The sequence below is a fragment of the Psammomys obesus genome, unplaced genomic scaffold, assembly GCF_907164565.1.
Source record: "Psammomys obesus unplaced genomic scaffold, mPsaObe1.curated_primary_1811, whole genome shotgun sequence".
Classification (NCBI taxonomy): Eukaryota; Metazoa; Chordata; class Mammalia; order Rodentia; family Muridae; genus Psammomys; species Psammomys obesus.
Window position 1 is genome coordinate 2848451 of NW_026593947.1, and position 21318 is coordinate 2869768.

The 21318-nt window shown below is 54.9% G+C and overlaps 1 protein-coding gene and 1 long non-coding RNA gene across 2 annotated transcripts in view; one reads left to right on the top strand and one right to left on the bottom strand.

The window, feature by feature from the left end:
* Positions 1 to 1612: 1612 nt before the first annotated feature.
* Ntpcr (nucleoside-triphosphatase, cancer-related) lies at positions 1613 to 10523 on the bottom strand. Its single transcript, XM_055617594.1, has 5 exons — positions 10407 to 10523; positions 8859 to 9021; positions 8106 to 8202; positions 1999 to 2208; positions 1613 to 1851 (listed from the first exon to the last, which is right to left on the bottom strand). Exons 1-5 carry the CDS (start codon positions 10438 to 10440, stop codon positions 1783 to 1785), a joined length of 573 nt encoding a protein of 190 aa, XP_055473569.1. The 5' UTR covers positions 10441 to 10523; the 3' UTR covers positions 1613 to 1782.
* A 97-nt stretch (positions 10524 to 10620) lies between these two features.
* Positions 10621 to 21318, top strand: part of LOC129684444 (uncharacterized) — a 13708-nt gene continuing 3010 nt past the window's right edge. The window contains exon 1 of the long non-coding RNA XR_008721337.1: positions 10621 to 11572. This is a non-coding gene — a long non-coding RNA (uncharacterized LOC129684444). The remainder of the gene's footprint in view (positions 11573 to 21318) is intronic.

Below are 21318 nucleotides of genomic sequence, written 5' to 3' on the forward strand. Positions count from 1 at the left end.
CACACAGACACTGCACACACAGACACTGCACACACAGCCACTGCACAGCCACTGCACACACAGACACTGCACACAGCCACTGCACACACACACTGCACACACAGCCAGTACTGAGATGATCCCAGCTTTCTGTTTCTTCTAACTTTGGGCAGTTTCTGGGCGGTGGAGCGAGGGCGTGCCGCCATGCCTTTTCCATGGGGTTGGGGGTGGAACCCAGGGCTTTTTGCATGCCTGGTCAGCCTCTGCCTGCTGGTGAATCTGTCCTCCCCCTCTTACTCAACACACTCCATCATGGCTCCCTCCCTGCACTCCTCGTTCCTCTCCACCTCCCTCAGCCACATCGTCTCTGCCAGTCACCAGAAAACAAGCAGGCTCCTAAGGGACAGTAACAAAGTACAGTAAATAAAACAGAAACACGTGAGAATGGGACAAACCAAAGGGAAGGAAAAGAGCCCACGAGAAGACACAAGAACCAGAGCGCCACTCGTTCACACACTCGTTCAAGCCCCATAAAAAACCTCAACCGGGAGCCATCCTGTCCGCAGAGGACCCCGTGCAGGCAGGGGCACGGCCCAAGCTCACAGGTGCTCGGACAGTGCTGACGTGGAGGCCTGTTCCCATGGTGGCCTCCGCGCCCTCTGCCTCTCACACCGTCCGCCTCCTCGGCTGCAGGGCTGAGCCCTGGGGGGTGGGGGTGGATGTGGGCACCTCCAGTTTTAATTAGGCCACTGTCGAGTGTGACCTGCAGCTCAGCTCCTCCCCCAAGGTGGTCCTGCACCGGAGCCTCACTCACGCTGGTCTTCCTGCCAGGGTGGCTCAGACCTCCCGCAGGCATCCGTCTGGATGCAGGGACAGCAAACCAGAGCATCTCCCTTTTAACGCAGGGACAGCAAACCAGAGCATCTCCCTTTTAACGCAGCTGCAGCCCGAGCTGTGATCGCGGCTCACTAGGCACCGACTCCAAGTCCTGCCTGTGCTGCCGCGTCTGAACGGGCGCGCACATGTGCCAGTCTGTGCGATGTGGTGCGCAGCCTGGCTCTGCCACCCCGCCCCGAGCCCCTGCTACAGCGTGTGCGGACGGAAGGCACGTCAGGGCCGCCCTCCGTGGACACCAGTCCCAACGGGCAGAGACCAGGCCACCCACCGCTCCCATGCCCTTCCCGGAGGGTGGGGATGAGTGGGCAGAGGAGTCTGCAGCTTCCCGGAAGCCTGTCCACCTGCCGGGGAGCCTGGGGCCTCCAGCACCGCCGCAGAAGCCAGCTGCCTCCACACAAGCTCACCTTCTTCAGAGACAGGAAAATGACGTTCACGCCACTGGGCATGACGGGCTGGCTGTGATGTAAGAGGGAGTCCCCCACATCCTACCCCGTCATCCTACCCCATCATCCTACCCCATCCTACCCCACCATCCTACCCCATCCTACCCCATCATCCTACCCCTTCCTACCCCACCATCCTACCCACCATCCTACCCCATCATCCTACCCCACCATCCTACCCCACCATCCTACCCCACCATCCTACCCACCATCCTACCCCACCATCCTACCCCATCCTACCCCGTCCTACCCACTGCTCCCCTCGAGAGCAGACCCACAGAAGACTAGGCAGACTCACTTCAGAATTTACTCAAGTCACATGCACAACTGCACAGGGAAGCAGACAGAAGCCCTGAGCACACGACACAGTGGGCGGCTCATGGCCTCCGGGCGCTGGGTGAACCTGACACGGGGGTGGGGGTATACCGGGACGCCGCCAAGGGTGGTGGGCTGAGCTGCTGCTTCAGGGCTGGCTCCTCTGCAGGGAGGACACGATGTCTGGCAAGAGGATGTTCCTGTTCTCCTTGGTGACCTGAGGGAAAGAACAAGCTCAGAGCTCCTCCTCACTCCCATCCTTCAGGCCGGCATTTCCTGGAGGGCTGCTCTCAGGGTCACCAAGCCCACAGGAGTGCGTGGGGAGGCCCAGGGGCTGGGCTGCAGCCGAGGGCAGGTTACTCACATTGTAAACCTTCACATCACACCGGTGCTCAATCTCCTCCACTACGGCCAGCGGCTTCCCTTTGGGGACCGGGAAGGTGCCCAGGACCACAGTGCCCGGCGTGGACAGTACCCGGCGGACTGCCTGGATGAAAGGCTGGCTGAATAGCTCCATCCTCCCGACCTCGTCGATGACGCACACCTTGTGCCCGGAGGCACGGCCAGAACCAGCCTGCAGGCAAAAGGCGGGCTGCTGTGATGGCAGAGTGCGTGACCCCAGCCAGGCGCCTGCCCTGGCCATTACTGCCAGCAGGGTGGCGGGCAGCCGGGCTGTGCCCGACAGATCAGCCTGCACACTCGTGAGACAGGCATCTATAAGGCTCCCAGAGAAGCTTCCCTGCCCTGACTGTCTTCTTCCAGAACGGTCCAGTGGTAACCAGGCTCCCTACTTACACACTCAAGAAATAAAGCTTGGGAACTAGTGAAGGAGAGGCCATAAGGAAGCAGGGCCATGCTGGGAGCTCACGGCTCCGATTTCTAGTTCTGGGCTGTGGCTCTAACGCCCAAGGAGGGAGGTGACAGCTGCAGGCTCGGCCTGCGTACTCCGATCTGGCCTGAAAGTGACAGGAAGCCATGAAGTTAGAGAGAGAAGAGTCTGCTTGAAGGAGAAGGTGGTCAGAGCAACGGCAGCTCACTCGCTGAGCAGCTGAGCATGCCCTGAACTATGACTTTATGAGAATAACCCGGCGGGTGGGGGAGGGTGGCGGAGGACGAAAAGGACCAAATGCACTATGTGCACGCATGGAACTGCCAAAGAAAATCAGTTTAAATGGAACCACAGAGACAGAATGGAAGCTACTCAGAGATAATCGCTGTTGTCCCATCGTCTGTGTATGGATATAATCACATCTGTGTTTTTATACAGCAAGCACGAGGACCCAAGTTCAATTCCTAGCACCCATGTAACAGGCGGGCAGGACCCTGCACGTCTGTGTCCATCTCCAAGGGGGACGAAGGCAGAGTGACCCCTGGAAGTTGCTAGTGGCCATCCTTGGTGGAAAGACATGAGCTCTACATGAACAAAAGGCCGAGCACGAAAAGAAATAGGACAGAGCAGCAGGAAGGACACACCAACACTTTCCTCTGGCCTCCCAGAGTAGCACACACCCAACACATGTAAACATACAAGCTCCTTACGCAGGCGTGCACGTATCTCATATATACACAAAATACACGAGTGAATGACTGAACAGTAGGAATGTTCTAAAAAGAGGAAGTAACTCTCGGGCCCTCTGGACTCGTCCTCAGTTCTGCCTTCACTGCGGTGCTGCAGGGAGGTGGACACAAGAGCCCAGGGCGCCTGGTGTTAATGCAGCTCACACCCAGTGTGTGAGTGTGTGTGTGTGTGTGTGTGTGTGTGTGTGTGTGTACGGCCACCAGCAGCCGGTGACTCTGAAACACTGCCAATCTCACAGGTTCTCTTTCTAGAACCAATCCACTACAACTGAGCCAACGTGCTGCCACCCAGGGACGGCGGATTGTGGTGGGCACCTTCCCCAAGCCAGCACGTGTGAGCCAGAAGGGCTGTTTGGCTTGTGCCTGGCAACTTGGACACGGGGCACTTAAAACCTTGTTTACCTGAGTGCAGTAAACACACGCGGCAGGGCGGGGCGTGTAACCGCACGTGGCCCTGCATGGACGCACACATGTGCAGTGCAAAGGCCCCTGCAGCTCCCCGAAGCATTCACAGAGGCGAACCGGTGCTTGCACCCGCAGGTGCAGTGTCTGCTGCTCACCATAAACCCAAACTTTCTAACACCCTCATCCTGCCCAGGACTTCAGGAACTGTAAAAAGCAGTGTTTAATGAAGGTGGAAGTGAGCCACATGCCACAGACACAGGGGCTGGAGGTCAGGACACGGGGAGCAGCCACAAGCTGCCGCTCCCTCAACAACTCAACAGGGTGTGCGGAAGAGTGGAGAAGAGGCGTCATTACAGCCGTTGCTGCTTCCACACACGTCCACACCAGCCCAGGAGGAGCAACAAAGAGGTCAGCGGAGGCTCACCCTGTGGACCTAACCCAGATTCTGAGCTCCTGCCTCAGCACCAGGCCGAGTGTGAGGACAGCAGCTCCAGGCTGCTCACTCCTAGGCCTCCCTGAGCAGCTGAGACTGGCTAGTGCCACAGCGGCCACGGAGGTCACATGGGCTGGGGCACGTCTGTGGCCTCGTGTACCACAGCCGTCCTGCACCACATTGGCCAGAGCTCCAGCTGATCACAAGTTCTCATGGTGGTCACATGGGCTGGGGCATGTCTGTGGCCTCGTGTACCACAGCCGTCCTGCACCGCATTGGCCAGAGCTCCAGCTGATCACAAGTTCTCAGCCAGGAGAAGAAAGCCTAAGAAAAGAGACGCTGCCTGTGTCCCAGAGCTGGCTGCCCGGGGCCCAGGGGCTGTGGCCAGCCATCAGCTCTGGCGACACACACCACCCTGCCTTCTGAAAAGATGAAATGGACTCACTGTAAGAGAACAGCGTTCCATAGTTCAAAGAGCGGCTGGCTTTGCTGCTGTGACTCTTTGTTTTATCTTAAGGACTTTAAAATCACGAAGCTTGTTTGCTTGCCTTGGAACTCACCGTGTAGCCCAGGCTAGCTTCCAACTCACACATCTACCTGCCTTTGCCTCCAAAGTGCCGAATCAGAGGTATGCCTGGCTTTTTAGGTAAACGAGTCCTTGAACCAAGAATGAAGGAATATAGCCCCCTTCAGAATGGCCCTGATCTTATCCAAACTGTTCACCCAAGAAATCTTCCTCCTAAGGCACTGTTCACTGATTTTAGTACCACACAGCCTGGCCTGAGTTACTCTGCATCAGGGAGGAACAAGGTGGCAGCCCAGTCCCCAGGGCACTCAAGCTAGGACTGGAAAGTCAGAAAAATGACAAAAGCAGCAGCCAGAGCCACAGCTTGGGAAGCCTGTGCACGCGCATGCACACACACACATTAGACACACATACACACACATACACACTCGGCTGGCCAGGAAAAGGCATCCAGGCTGCCTCAGGGCCCTTCCTCACTGAAGCTGCTCCTGCGTGAGCAACATGGTGGAGGCAGCCAGGGGGAGGCTGTGCCGGATACCTACTGGCCCTCATGCCCCGAGGCCCTCAGGACCAGACTGAAGCGGGTGGCACCCTGGAGTCTCCTCCCCTGCCCAGCCCACTCGCTAACAGACACGCTCTTCCAGTGTGGACACAGCTGCTTTGCCCTGCTCCTGGCTGTCACAGCCGGTGTGCACTTCTGACAGTGTGATCAGAGCTGAGGTCACACTCATTTGCCGCTGAAACTCCTTTACACATCTGCACACCTCCTCCTGGCCTGAGGCACAAGCTGTGTCTGAGCAGTGGCTCTCACCATCACAAGGCCACTGTCATGCCCAAAGGACAGCACCAGGGTTCCCAGAGAGCCAGAGGGGCCGGAACCACGAATAAAGGCGGCTCACAGTCACAAGGGACACCACCTGAGTGTGCGAAATGACACCATCTCCCAGCACTGCAGGGAGCACACAGCGCACAGCCAGCTGGTCAGGAGGCCCGAGCACAGCTCAGGGCCACTGTGCTCACAGATCTGTGCCCAGAGCGAGGCAGGCTCTAATTCCTGCCACATCCAGTGCTCACAACCACCAGATGGTCCCTAAATGTTGCACACACCTGGGGAAAAAACCAATCAATATTTCAACTTCTGATGAACATTGAGATCTCTGCTGCCTGGCTCCATCTTCTTCACAGCCTAGGGAGCAGATAAGAGGTTTTCCTACAGTGAAGTGGTGCTGACCTGCTTTCTGAATGACAAGGTGACTGGATGCAGGCAGTGTCCATCAGATCTGGAGGAAGCCACCTCGGGGCTGGAAACTCAGCCTTCCCAGAGCGCTGGCTTCCCAAGAATCGCTGTGCGGAGACATGGGCAAATCTGCTTGCCAAGTGGGGGCCCCAGAAGAGATTATTCTAATCCTCAGATGATGAAGTTTACAGAAACCTGACAAGAAGGCCACGGCCATAGGGAGTGCCGCCCTGCTCAGGGGACACCATGAAGATGTCACAAGCACATGCTGTAGGGCCTGGAGAGCCGACCTGGGGCTACGGGGCTGAGGAATCTTTTCACCAACAGCCTTTCAAAGACTTTGAAAGTGTTTGCACTCCACCAGATGGCTTTTTGTTTCCATGGCCAACTCTGTGACACAGGTGCTATGAGATACAAAGCCAAAATGTGGAAGCCAGAAACCAACGCCACGGTCAGCAAGCTGGGAAGGTGGGAAGATCACCAGCCTCCAGGAAAGGAGTCAACTGGGCCCTGGCAGTTCTGGCTCCTTCCAGACTCCACAGCTCTGTGGCCTGAAAGACCAAGCAGCACTTCCTGTGTATGCCACACACACACACACACACACACACACACACACACACACACACAGGCACAAATACACACACTCACTCACTCATAACTTTAAATTAAAAATTAAAATCTTTTTAAAAAATAACACAATTAATTAGCTAGGCACCTACACTAGAATCAGAAAGGTCAGTGAAAGAGAAGAGGTAACCCCAAATCACCATACACATACTTTAAAGAATAATTTACAAAGTATAAACTAATTAGACACGGGCTTTTAGCAAATGGCTTTAGTAAACTGGCCAAGAATCTGGAAGAAACTAATTAAGAGTGTCAACGCATGCTATATCCAAAACAAACCCAGATGGATTAAAAACGCATTTGAACAAACTCACAGAAAAACAAGAACACAGGTAACATGCTGCTAGTTTGGATCAGGACACAGTGTTTCTGTGTTAAGGAAAGAAAGAAAAAAAAAAAAAAGGAAGGGAAAGAAAGTATCAATATGAAGAACAGAGATAGAATCAGCAAGTTAAAGGTCATTTGCCCTAAGTATGATCTGGTCAGGACTGGAGAGAGCTCAGCCGCTGAGAACACTAGCTGCTGCAGAGGGCCTGTGTCCCAGCACAGGGTCCACCTCTGCCACTGAAGGGGACTAGACAACTCTTTTATCCGGCACACAGGCACACAAGCAGGCAACACACCCCGACAGGAAGCGTGAAGAGAAGGCTGAACCAACCGTCAGACTCCAGGACACGCAACACATTACTGGAACTATGCATTTCCGCCATCCTTTCCTGCAAACCAGAGTGATGTTCTGCTGCCCGTGGGCACAGCCGTCAGCACCGCAGCAGAGCAGCAACTAAACTGTTTCCCGCACAGGCGGGTGCCGGGACACGGGGCCCAGGAGCCCCCAGACCAACCCTTTCACCCGCCTTCCCTTGGAGGTGGTAGGACACAGACATGGCGTGACTTCCAGGAGGAATGAGCCAATGTCCACACAGGCCAAACACAGCAGCCACAGGGCGCAGTGGTGTTCTGCCCACGCCCAGGTCCACGGCCTGAGTTATGGCCACAGTCATCATGGAAACACGCGTGACTGTGCAGCTACAAGCAGTTTCTATTTCCTTACAAACAAGAGGCAGTCACTGTCCTGGTCAGCACCTATAGGAGCTCTACGTAAGCCTGAGCAGATACCAGGCACGGCATCAGTCCCCTCCCGGGACTCTGTTTACCTGAGCAAAACTCAATTCCTGATGTGGATCCAACACTCACAGCTAGACACTCAGAATGTCAGCAGACACTTCCCACTGCTGTGTGAACTCGAGAGGGAGGCGTGCACCCGAGGGAGACAAGCATGCTCTTCTGGTGCCTGGCTGCCAGCGACAGGGCAGCCCCGAAATGGGGAGAAGTTCCCAGAGGAGCTGAGGGCAGGTGGGAGGGGTCGGAGGAGCAGCAGCCCCGCACAACACAGACAGAGGACCCCAGGAGCACAGCCCACGGCAGCAAGCTCTGTGCACATGAGCAGAGAGACCCAGCTCTGCACTGGAGTCTTCCTAAGATGAGACACTTTGACACGCTCTAGGCCCCTCGGAGCGACAATAATTAGGGTGCTACCCTTAGCAAGGTCAATGGCTAAAGCTCAACGGCTGTGGGACACAACTTGACCACAGGGAGAAACAACAAACACTGTGTCCCCCTGGCCAACAGCCCCACGATGCGCAGGGGCCAGCGGGACGCACTCACGTTTCTTAGGGCCGGCAGCGCCAGCTGCTCAAAGGAAGCCAGGTCCACCAGGTACTGCCCCACTCGGTACTCGTGCTTCCCGGATGGAATCTGTGGGCTGAAAGAAAGGCCCTGTTGGGTGGAGGATCCCCACTGACTGCTGGGCCTGGGCTGCTCTGCGGATCCACCAGCAGAAGGTGGGAGGGTTGGACCCTCTGGGCTTTCTCTCCTGACACCCGGCCCGCTGGAGCTGAATGTCAGTACCACTCCTGCCAAATTCAGCCTTTCAGTGCGCCAGGGACACCCCAATGAGCCACACATACAGCACAAGCGCCAAGCTGGCTGCCTGTCACCAACCCAACTCAGCCGGAGGCTGAGGCAGGCAGGGGCCGTTGGACATGGTGGCACACACCTGTAACCCCAGCACTAGGAGGCAGAGGCAATCGGATCTCTGTGTTCCAGGCCAGCTGGGGTTATACAGCAAAACCTTGTATCGAAATAAAACAAAACTAAGATTAAGACTAAACAGAGGGCTAGCGATACAGCTTAGTGATGGAGGCCTGCCCCATGCCAGCTCCAGCCTCTCTGAGATTCTCGGTCTCAGGGGACAACGGCAGAGGGTGACAGACAGGACAGGGCACCAGGTGTCCCCCTTTGACCTCTGCACAGACACAGCAACACACACATGTACACTCACACAAAGAGAAGATACGCTCCCAAGACATGGACGGGCCAGGCTAGAGACAAAACCCCGCAGACACAAAACAGCAGTACCAAACTCTGGACAGGGGCCCTCGAGCACCAGACATCGTGACCACGTCAAATCCAATCCTCCTCCCTCCCTGTATGACTTCTTGGGTGTAAAATCCATCCACAGGGACCCCGGATGACTGCAGGGCCTCGCTGGCTTTCTGGACCAAGGTTGTTTTGCCAACTCCTGAAAAAGACCAAGAAGGGCACAGGTCAGGAAGCATTTCCTGCCGCTAAGAGCAGGTGCTGTGAAGGAGGCAGGTTGAAATGGGTTTTGTGACTGTTAGCTGCACTGCCACTCTGATTACTTCAGCTGTGAGAAACGTGCAGCGGAGTCGGCAGAGCGGTGCCAGAGCAGCGTGAAGCTCACTGCTAACAGTCCCAGGGTGCATCTGGAATCCAGCTTCATTTCCTCCCAGATTTACACCCTGTTCTCTGTCAAGTGTGAAGTGTCTGCCCGGCCACTCACGTGTCTGACCAGGAAGAGATACTAGGCGCAGAGGCTGTGAAGCCTCTAGGGCAGGAAGCCAGGCTGATAAAGGTGGGCCTGACGGTGGGCCAGAGGGTTGATTTTAGGAAAAGAGTGCCTGTGTGCCCTCCGAAGGCATGGTCTAGAACAGTGAAGAACAGCAGCCAAGCTCACGTCTACAATGGACCTGGGACTGTCACGTTCCTAACACTTGGCTTCTGTTCTTACACTCAGCAGGCAGCACTTTTATTATGCAGAAAGGCATGCTTATGGACTAGCAAGATGGCTCCTGAGATAAAGGCCTGAGAGATGCATGGTGGAGGAGAGAACCACCTCCCCAAAGCCATCCTGATGGCCTCGCCTGCACACTCACATATGTAAATAAATAAAAGTAATTTTTAAACAGCATATTTGCATTTTCAAAAAGTCGACACACACCTGCCCAGCAGAGGCTGCTGCCTCACAGGGACCTAGTATTGCAAACAGCCGAGCAAAGCGGCCCCCAGGAAGCCCGTGGGGCAGGCCCCTTCCGCTTCTTGGCTTAGGCTGAGGGCTCCAGTGACCTGAGCTCCCTGAGATGTTGGGCAGTATCTAGGAAGGGGTGCTGACTGAAGAGGGCGCTTTCTGTCAAAGGTCTCCTTATCTTGCTGGAGGTCTGTGCGGAGGGACTTGGAAATCGTTCGGGATAATTAGTGATACGCAAACCAGTACACCGGACCGCGAGGGACTAGTGAGATCCCCGGGGTGGGGCGGGAGAGCGTGCAAATACAGGACGGACAGCATTCCCTGGCTCTCCTGGGGACGGGGGGCGGGGAGCGTGGGTCTCGTGTTCGCTAAACCCCTCACGAGCGACGGTTCCCGGGAGCTCCCGGCGGGAAGCTGGGGACCCACTTGCTCCGGATTTCAGGCGCAGGGCGTGCTGAGCGAGGCCGGGCCTCCTCCCACGGCGCTCCGCCCCTGCGCGCGGCCTGGGCCTGCTGGAAGGCCTGCGGAGTCCGCGGGGACGGTCGTTCACCGGGGCCGGAGGCCGCGCTCCGGGGCCGACTCCGCCCCCCCCCCCCCCCACCGGCTGAAGCCCCTGCCGGACCCGCCGCCCCGGTCACCTGGGGGCCCGGTGAGGAACAGGTGCCGCGCCATGCCCGTGGGCGCCGCGGGGCGGGGACGCCGGGCGCTCCGGGTCGGCCTGGCCCGCCCGGCTACAACCCTTACGCTGAGGCCACGCCCCTGCGGGAGAAAGCCCCGCCCCGCGGCCGCGCATGCGCTCCCCGCCCCCAGCGCCCACGCAGAGCGCATGCGCGTTACGCCTGCACGGTCTGGAGCTAAGTCTCTGGGGGGCCCTGTGCTCCCGTGTGCCACACTCCCGCGAGGTGTGTGCAAGGATGCGTGCTGTTGCTGCTTCAGGTACCCTGGGTTCTGTCCCCCCGGGCTGCAAGTCGGCTCCTGTGTAGCAGCAGGAAGCCTTCCTGTAGGGGCAGACCTCGGTGGGATTCGAACCCGTCGACCGCTCACCTGAAGAACGGCCAGCTGGGGAAGGGTTAACCTTGCCTTACCCTGGCCTCCACCTCCAGAGAAGCTTGTCTGCGATAGGGTCACGGGAGTCTAGCTTCAAGGTCTGAGGCAGCTTTTTATTGCCGCCTGGAAAGAGAACAAGCATCCGGCGGGCTGAGAAAGCAGAACCAAGAACGGAAGGGGGCTTCTCTTGGCCAAGCCCTTCCCGGGCCGTGGTTGAGCTAGAGCTCCCTGGCTGTGTTCACCCTGCTGGCCGGACTCTCCTGCTTTGGGGGAGCCACGCTGGTGTTCCCAAAGCTCAGGCTGGTGACTTAGCGTTAGTCACTCCATTCTGGGATGGTCCAGCGCCGCAGCCTGCCTCCCGTAGACCGCCGCCAGGTCTAAGCTGAGCACAGCTTGCTGGCAGGGCCTCTCCCAGCAGCTTTCTGCCCACCGAGGCAGGTAGACTTGTGATCAGCCGAGCTCCAACCTGGCTGGGAAGGCAGGATCTGGGAACCCTCGCCTTACCTGGCATATTTTACACACACAGACACACTTTTGCACCGCCTTCAGCGGGTGATATATGCCAATCTAACAGCTCAGTTTCCTGCTGTTTAAAAAGAAATCACCTAAAAAAGCCTGGCGCGCTACCCCGGCCCCACCGGCACAGCGTCACTCACTGCCCATGCGCCGTGACTGCGTGTTACTCTCCCAGCGGGCACCCTGCCTCCCGAGTCTTGCACCTGCACCTGCACCCATACTGGAGTCTGGAACAGCTGAGGTAGGTGGAGTAAACCCACAGGAGAATCACACACAAAGAAAACACTTGTGTAGCCCTGAATGCCGCTGTGTCCCCAGTACTCATTTTAACATTAATCTTCCCAATCCAGCACTGGCCAGCGCTCTGGAACTGTAGGGCTTGCTGGGAGTCGGCTGTCCTTGTTCCTTGTGAGGTCAGTAGCTCAGAGACGTCGATCACATGGGGATGGTTTCCGTGCAGAGCTGCTGTTCCCCAGTGCTCCCTGACGCTGCCATCCCTCTTTTAACACAGAATGTTTAAGTAACCTAGGCCAGCCTCAAACTTGAGCATCTCCTGCCTCAGCTCCCTCTGTGCTGGGATTATGGACATTCGCCACCCAGCCAGCTGGAGTTTCTTTATCCATTAAAAGAACATGGCGTTGTCACTTGCAATGCGCGCTCACTATATGATAATCCAGCGCGCGAACTCTTACTCTGAGGTTTCCACCAACAACGTAGTTCAAATGTTTAGTATATTAACGCCAAAGGAAAGGGTCACAGCAAGCAAGTGCCAGGCTGAGTTCAAGCCTGGTTATCTTCCTGTGTGTGTGTGTGTGTTAGAGCATTTGTGATTGTGTAGTTGTGTGTCTAGAAGCCACAGGACAAGCTCAGGTGTCCCTTAGGAACCGTCGACCCTGTTCTTGGCGCAGTCTCTCACTGGCCAGGAGCTGGCCAAGGAGGGGATCTTCCTGTCTGCTTCCCCAGTCTTGGGGTTACATGTACACACCACTGCATCTGACCTTTTCAACAAGGGTTCTGGGAGACTGAAGCCCAGGCATTGTGGGTACGACACCTGACACCCTTTGTTATCCTCTCTAGTCAGGGTGCTGTGGAAAGAGTGTGCGCCATCCCCAAGAGACCTTTGAACTGCCTACCACAGACAGTCTGTGACGGCACCAAGAGACGCTGGGGAGGGAGGGGGCGAGTGAGGGAAGTTTCCGGAGTCTGCTCAGTTGGAAACCTCCCACTGAGGCAGGCCGACTTCCATTCACGGGGAATCCAGACTGAACAGAAAAGGCTGTCAGTGGAGCACCCGAACTCACACTCCCTGTGCCCAGGAGTGTGGGGAGGTGTGTTTGCCGCTGCTGCCATAATGACCTGGCTCCATGTTAGAGCAGCCTGGGATGAGACAGTCAGGAATGAGGCCATTCCGGAAGTCCTGCCCACCTCTCCTGGAGACTCCTCTGGCGGAAAGCACATGGTCCAGCTCTTTTCTGAAGCAATGGGTGAGCACCTCGGGGTCTGGAAGACGCAGCTACTCTGATTCTCTTATCTCCTGTTGCTCAAGATGTTTTGGTCCCTCAATCTCATGAAAACCAGCAGGAACCAAGGGACTCCCTCCAGCCTCGTGGAAAATGGGAAGTGAGCCGAGATGTTCCTAGAGAAGTAGGAAGGACAAGTGAATTGAGCAAGGAGAGGGGCCTGGAGCCAGCCTCCATGTGGCTTCTGCGAGAGAAAGGACAGTGTGTCGGATCCCAGCTCCAAGGCAGCCCCCTTGGTGGTTTGTGAGCTATCCTCGTGGCCTCTGATGAATGGGAGTCAGAATCCCTGCTGGAGCCGGAGAAGAGGCTGGCTGAGGTGTCCCTCCCCCTGCAGCCTCCTTCCCCCCAACGTCTGCCTCCCCCATCCCTCCTCTCTTCCTCCTGTCCTTCCCTTCTCTCTTTCTCTCTCTATTCCTCCCCCTTCCCTTCCTTTCCTTGTCACTCTTCCCTTCCTTACTGCCTCCATACCTCCCTTCAGTTTCTTCCCCCACCCCATTTCCGCCAGATTTTATGATAGTCAGGATCTGATGTACATTTGAAGTAGATTCTGTGTTGAGAGAAACATGCTCTCTCTCTCTCACACACACACACATTCTTTTATACACAAGGTCTGAATTGTGAAGGAAAAATACAAGTAGACAGTGCTTTTCCATTCAAAATTAAAATGCCTTTACTTGTGTTGGGTGGGACATTTCCCTGCCACCTCTTCAGGCCAGGTGCTTTATTGAATAAACTGATGGTGAGGGAGCCGGCATCACAGTCCAGCCTCCGGCCTTTGAACCCTCTCACACATGTAACCAGCAGCCGTTGCTGGCGTCCATATGGAGCTCAGTGAGGCTCAGTTCAAAGAGCTCTGTAAATTGTAGAGACTTTGTACACAGGGAGGGGAAGGGCCTGCCCAGGGCTGCACCTTTTGGGCCACACCCATCCGTGGAGACACAGACTCTTCTCATGAAAATGTCCCTCACCCATCTATGTCTTTTCTCGTTGCTGGGACAGAATGCCCGACCAAAGCAATCTGAAGAGGAAGGGTTCACCATCAGCAGAAGTTCAGCATGGCAGGAAGGCACGGCGACAGAACCAGGTGGCAGCCAGGGAGCGGCAAGAGACGGGTGCCAGTGCTCAGATCATGACCCGCCTTTCCTCTGTGCAGTCTGCGACCCTGGCCCACCATACAGTGCCATGCCCAGTCAGGGGAGGGCTTCCCAGCTTACTGACCCAATCTAGAGACTCCTCACATCATCCCCAGAGCCCTGTCCCGCAGCTTTTCTGAAGGCCATCAAGCTGACAGTCAAGATTGCCCCCAACGCTGTCCTCAGCGTTGTACAAGCTACAGACTGCAGGTGCCATGCAACCGCAGGTGCTGTAGTGAGGGGTGCTTGCTCCTGTGAGGGTGGGGTGGGTGGAGCTGCCAGTCAGGGGTGGTGGACAGCAGCTGCAGACTGCTGTGCTGGGGCAAGATGCCAGGCAAACTTGCTTTCTGCTGAGCACTGCGCCAACACCACAATAAAGCCGGAAACTGTAAGCTGAAACATCTTCAGTCAGGGGCCTCTGTAATATATGTGTGCTCATGTATAATGATTGGATGGATGGATGGATGGATGGATGGATGGATGGATGGATGGACGGATCTATAGGTAGATAGAGGATCTTCTGCATATCTGTATCCCATGGCAATGAAGCAAGACCGTGCTTCAAAAGGGGGGTGGGTGAAGGAAGGAGGGACAGGGTAAGAGGAAGGAAGGAAAGAAGAAATGAAGGAAGGAAAGGGAGGGAAATGAACAGAAGTTCTGCTGTCTTTGCTGTGATGAAACACTCTGACAAAAGCTCCCGGGGTGTAGGGGGTTATTTAGCTTATTCTTTTAGATCACAGTCTACTGTTAAGGGAAGGGTGGAACTCAAGGCAGGGAACTCAAGGCAGGCCAGCTTGCTATTCGATACAGCATTGCTGCAAACAGGGAACTCAAAGCCAAGGAAGGACGGCAGGAGCCACGGGGGGAACGCTGCTTGCTGGGTCGTGAAGGCTCCAGCTTACCTAGTCTTCTTAGACACCCCTAGAGAGGGCACCTGTGAAGGGATGGCCCCGCCCACAGTGGGCTGGGCGACAGTCAAGACCACAGTCATGCCCACAGGCTAGACTGATTTCCAGAACTCTTCAATCCAGGCTTTCCTCTTGGGTAACTTGAGGCTGTGCCAAGTTGGCAGGTAAAACTAACTGCTGCAGAGGGAAAAGGGAGGGAGGAGGGAGGGAGGAAAAGAGGGAGGGGAACAAAGGAGAGGCATCTGCGGTGTGATGGCTGGAAGGAGAATGGCTCCCCTAGCCTCACAGTGAATGCTTAGGGGGTGGCATTAGGAGCTGTGTCTTGTTGGAGTTGGTGTGGCTTCCCTGGAGGAAGTGTGTCACTAGGGGTGAGCTTTGGGGTTTCAGATACACGAGCCAGGCCAGTGGCACTTCCTGCTGCCTGCCAGTCCAGACGTAGAACTCTCAGCTCCTCCTCCAGCACCTGTCTGCCTCAGCGTTGCCACACTTCCTGCCATGATGGTAATGGACTACACCTTTGAACTGTAGGCCAGCCCTGATTAAATTCCTTTACAGGCACCACTCTGGCCATGCTGTCCCTTCACAGCATAGAACCATGACTGAGACCCTATGGTTTGTCAGCTTCTCCGTTCCTGGAAGTCATGCTGTGGGGCCTCCACAGCAGTGCTGAGCTTGCTGCTCCCTGTCCTGTATTGCCTCTCAGGGACTCTAGCCAGGGCCAGCTAGTGTCCACTGCCCTTCTCTGGTGTGTTGAGAAGCAAGATGGAGAGTTTAGTCTACCTTCAGAGGCACCTTCCTCTTCCTCTTCCTCCTTCTCCCTTTCCTCCTCCTCGTCTCCACAGAACACAAAGCGTCTGCTTCTTCTTCCTGGTTCAGCCGTCTGCTCTAGCACACGTCTTTCAGCTTTTCACAACACTGTGAAATAGTGTCGTGACCACTGGACTTTGGCTTCTGCTAACCAGCATCCTCACCCCTCTTGTGTTTGGAAATTTGTCTACCTTGGGCATAACGTAAAGTGCAGACTTCCCTCTTCTATGCCAGATGTCATAATTCTGGCCAGAGCAGAGACAGAGGGAACCAGGTCCCTTATAACTGCGGAGCCACCAAATCTCACTCATCCAGTCAGCCTGGCCTCTGGGCACAGGAAGTGACAGTGTCTCAGCATCACTGAATCCATTTGCAATCAGAGGTGGAAAAAAAACAAACCCAGTCTTAAAGAACAGGACATTATACATGCCACGTGATTACAACTGCATTAAAATAAAATTAGATGAAAACATCTGCATGAAAATAATTGGGAAAAGGTAATTTGAAATGTTAACAGAGGTGGGATAATTGATGGAAGGCACCTTAATTTCAGCACTATAACTTTATATCTAGTGCTTTCCAAATTATTTGTGGTACTTTTGAAAATATGCCATCCCACTGCCGCACAGCAAACATGCCAGGCTATGGGGTGTGGGCACAGCAAAGGACAGAGGCACTCCTCAGTGTGTCACAGCAGGCCTGTCTGCACACATGACTTGACTGGACTTCCTCGCAGTGTATGAGGGCAGTGCTTTGCTGGAACTGTTGTGCTGTCTTGGAGTCCATCACAGGCTGGCTTAGTGGCCATGGCCGAGCCAAGTGGCCAGCTTTATGGATGTTTCAGCAGTGAGCCAGGGACACCACTGTGACGCCCGGGGCTCAGGCGGGCCCTCTGGGGTGACCACCTATGCGAATGCCCTTACACCAAACCTGCACCCTTAGAAACGTGTCTTCACTCAGAACTGAAGGTCGCCAGCGTGCAGAGTGGCTTCCCTGACTGGGGCGCCCACAGCTTTGAGCTGTGTGGGTGGGGCTGCCTCTCCTGCTGCCCCCAGGAAGTGCTCGGTGACGCAGGGACATCACTGAATTGGGTGGAAACCACTGCTGCCCAGTTGTGGCATGCTGGGGATGAGGAGCCAGGCTGCTTGCCCCTCCTACACAGTAAGGAAGCCAGACACTCCAGCCCATGAACAAGAGAGATGGGAGCAGAGAGAGGGGACTGCAGAGACCGAGGGGGAAGGGCCTCAGTACCTCTCGGCTGCTGAAAAAGATGCAGAAAAGCGGTATGTCCCAAAAAGTGTCTGGGTGTAACGTTTAGGCTGTCTCCAGAGGTGCGGTCCTGCCTGTTCCTCCTCCTCCTCCACCTCCTCCACCTCCTCCCCCTCTTCCCGCTCCTCCCCGTAGCTCACAGAGCATCCATTCACTTCCATTCCAGCAGCTCTGCTGAAACCAGGCTAGGCTGAGGCGAGAGAGGGACTCATGAGAGAATTCAAGGAGATGATTTCCGTTCGCGCAGGGTAGACACCACCCCAGCATAGAGAGGGGTGTGCCCTTCAGCCCAGCAGTCTGAGCTCCGGGTCCCAGCCACAGCTGGCTGGATGACCCGAGTCTCAGCATTGGTGGAGATGTAGCAAAGGTGTCCACAGAGTGTCACAGTTTAGCTGTTCTAGCATAAAGTTGACCGTAGCAATGGAAGCTCAGCATTCCAAAGCTTACAGTGGTACCAAAGTGTTCCAGCTCTTGGTCAAGCTGCTGTGCTGAGCAGGGCAGAAGTGTGGGCCTGGTAGGCTTACAGCCAAGACACAGACCAGGCAAAGCCAGGACAGCAGGCCCAGTGAGAAGGTACTGCCTGGAGGATAAATGGCCAATCTTAGACGGTCTTGAAGTGAGAAATCTTGAACCTTTATTCCTGTGAAATCAAGGGCAATGTAAACCCTGAGCAGAGGGAGGGATTTTGAGGTTGAATGTATTTGATTCACTGGGTCAGGGGGTCAAAGGGTCAGGGAGTCAGAGGTCAGGGGTACTTTTTGGTCCTATCACAAGAAGAAAAATACAGTACTTAATTTTCCTGTGGAGTGGATCTCCAAGAACAATTGAAGGTCACTGCTGGACTAAGGTCCTTAATTGGGTGGGGCATTTCTAGGAATTCCCAGATGCTTGCTAGAGCCTTTTCCTTATCAGGAAAGGGTCTGGCCTGTGAGCTGCCCTGAGGGCTATGTGACCTCCCTACAAGACCTGGGGCCACCCAGATCAGGGGAGACTTTTAAAACCTCACTAAGAAAAGGGAGTCTGTCATCACAGACCAAGAGTGAAAAATAAGAATAAATAATGGCTATCTGGAGACGACTGACTTCAGCCTTATTCCAAAGAGTCCTGCACACCAACGCTTCCAGCCTTCAGGTAACCTGCCCACGACCTCAGCACCCAGCCACCATGTCAAAAAGCACCACACAGCAGGCCCACTGCTGCAGGCCACGGAGGGTGGCCTACCTGTGCCAGTGAAGGCAGCTCAGGGTGGGAGCATGGCCAGTTCCACAAAGGCTCCACATGCAGGAGGGTCTGAGCTTCGTCCCAAGAACTTGCGAAGGAGCTGAGTGTGCTGGTATGTGTGACCCACAGCAGGGAGAGAGCTGGAGTAGCCGAGCCCTGGCCTGCCCTGCAGCCTGTGAATCTACACAAGTCAAGTTCCAAATACAAAGGAGAGTCACTGCATCAAAAGGTCAACATCACCTGGTCGTTTCCCAGTGTGCACCCTCCCCCATGTGCACACACACACACACACACACACACACACACACACAATGAAAGTCACCTCTGTCCTCAGCTGTAATGCGTCAGGCCTGCAGTTCAGCGGTACAATGCTGAGACTCGCTGCCAAGAGCCACATGGCATTTAGGATGGCAGCTGCATCTGGCTGGACCTCCTGGCCTGCTAACGTCCTTCTGTCTGGCTAGCGAGGGACACCACGTGCCTGGGATAGAATCCAGAAGCCCAGACCAAAGCCAGTTGACAAGGCAACAAAGCAATCCCACAGCCTGGCTTAGTCTTGGGTACACTCTGGGGGGTGGAGGTGTCTGTAAAAATAAAAAAATAAAATAAAATAAAATAAAATAAAATAAAATAAAATAAAATAAAATAAAATAAAAACAGCTACTAAACAAAACAAACTAAGACCTGCAGCAGAAGGAAGGGACAGGCTGGCTTTGGCTGGCAACTCTGCCTTAGGTCAGAGTTCAGAACCACACTTATGCCTAGGAGTTAGGGGATCCACTCCTGTGCCCAATCCTGGAGCTCATTTGGCGTGAGGCAGACATCACTAAGGCCGGCCTCACTCATCTGCAGCGCTTTACCGGCGATCGCACACTTTGAAGCCCTCACGGACTGGAGATCCTGAGTCCTTTCTTAGAGATAGACGACTAATCTCCCCAGGGCCTCCGGCTGTGACTGACAACAGCAGTTTATAATTACAGCTTCCCTGGCTCTGTCTAAAGTGCGTCTTGCTGAAATGTGGGCTTTGGATTCTAGCGTTCCGCCTGCCTACCAGGTCTTGCAAATTAGCAGAGGTGTAATCATATGAAGTGGAAACCATCCCTCCTCTCTTCTTATCTTCTTTACAAGAAGCCTGAGTCCATCCTTTGAAGCTCTCAGAGTGGCCGTCAGGATGCTGGAGCAGGGGAGACAGCGAGGACTTTTAAACCGATAGGTCACTCCTATAAAACCCACCTCCCCGTTGTTCATCTCGGTGTCCAGTTTGGACCAGATGGTTCTGCTCTACTGGGGGAAAATGAGCAGACTTGGTTGTGCTCCATGCTAATTCAATACATAAAGCCATAATACTCAGATGGGATTTAAAAAGTGTATGTGTGTGTGTGTGTGTGTGTGTGTGTGCGCGCGCGCTGTGTGCACGTGCCTGTGTGTGAGTGTGTGTGAGATGGTCTGTGTGTGTGCACACGCTTGTGGAGGTTACAGCACAGACATGGATGTCATCCTCAGGAACGCTGTCCACGCTCCCTTGAGACACAGTCTCCCTCTCTGTGGCCTGGGGTCAGCAGTTAGGCTGAGGTATCTAGCCAAGGGGTGCCAGGGCTCCACTTTCCCAGCAGGGACTGGAAGAATGTAGCACCATGTCTATGGGTTTTTCACTGGCTCTGGGACCGAGCCGACCCCAGCCCTGTAGATACCCAAGTTTTCAAGTATATGGTGACTGTGTTCAATCATCTCAGCCAGACACCCCACCCCAGAGTGTCCTGTCTTTTCCCAGAACCCCCTTCTTCCCCAACCAGACACTGGAACAGGCTAGCTTCACCTGTCTAGAACAGCATGAAGAACGCACCTCTGTATACCTAATTGGCCTACAGTGACTTTTTTGTGTCCATCTATGTAGTCATTTACAGGTCGTGCCCTCAGGGAAAATGCTCCTGACCTCAGCCACAAAACTCAAGAAAGCAAGCGAAGGACAAGGCTAAGCTGGGCACGGGGTGTGGAGCATAACTCCAAGTTTGCACCGAGGGCTTTTCACTCATTCCCGTCTGTGCCTTGCTGTTGCTGAGAAGTAATATTCTGTCCTGTGCATGAGGTATACCACACCTTTGTTACGTAGATGTCAGGTGGGCACTGGTATAGCTTTTACCTGAGAGAGAGAGACAGAGAGAGAGAGGGGGGGGAGAAGTTATCCCTGCCTCCTTACTCGTGACGATGCTCATTGCTCTTGGGTAAACTCTTAAGGAATGGCTGCTTCATTCTTTGACTCCTGACACTCGGTCATGTGCTGACACATTTTCCACCTTTGCTGGAAGAGGCTGGAAGCTTCGGTTCTTCTGTGCCCTCAGTGATTCCTGCTGCTGTTGGGTGGCTTTTCTGTTTTTAATGTCAGCTGTGAAGCGATTATCTTGTGTTGGGAATGCGAGTGCCCTGGTGACTAAGGAGGCTGAGCATTTCCATGTGCTGACTAGCCATTGGTCCATGTTCTTTTGGAAAGCATCTATTCATTACTTCTTCCCTTTTTTATTGATTGTTTTCAGTTGCTGAGTCACCATAGTTCTTTATGCATTCTGGACTCAAATCCTAGTCAGATTGGGAGCGAGTGTTGGTGTGAGCCAGCCAGGGCAGGACTTAGAGCAGAGCGGACACCACTGAAGTTGATATCGCTATCATGTAAACGCTCACAGACCCGAGACTGCACAGCTCCAGTTGTGAGACACCCCCACAGACATAAGTGTTTGCACACTTAGATACCAGCTGTTGGCGCTGTTTGATTTTGGAGCCTTTTGGAGGTGGAACCTCACCCAAAGGAAGTTGGATGCTGGGGGTGGGCGTTGAGGCCTTAGAGTCTGGTGGCTAGAGATCAGAAGGGAGGGAGAGAAGGAGGGAGGGAGAGGAGGACAGAGAGAGAGACAGAGAGAAGGAGGGAGGGTAGGGAGGGAAGGAGGGAGGGAGAGAAGGAGGGAGGGAAAGACAGAGAGAAGGAGGAAGGAAGGGAAGGAAAGAAGGAGGGAGGCAAGGGAGAGAAGGAGGGAATATGGGAAGGAAGGAAAGAAGGAGGGAGGAAGAGAGGAGGGAGGAAGAGAGAGAGAGGAGGGAGGAAGGGAAGGAGGAAAGGAAGGAGAGAGGGAGAGGGAG

What these genes read in the sequence shown, in the direction of transcription:
- Ntpcr (XM_055617594.1), bottom strand. Translation starts at nt 10,440, where the DNA reads ATGGCGCGGCACCTGTTCCTCACCGGGCCCCCAG. An exon ending in CGCTGCCGGCCCTAAGAAAC is followed by an intron (nt 2,209 to 8,105) that starts GTGAGTGCGTCC and finishes TTTTGCCTGCAG; the next exon opens with GCTGGTTCTGGCCGTGCCTC. An exon ending in GTGATGTGAAGGTTTACAAT is followed by an intron (nt 1,852 to 1,998) that starts GTGAGTAACCTG and finishes TCTTTCCCTCAG; the next exon opens with GTCACCAAGGAGAACAGGAA.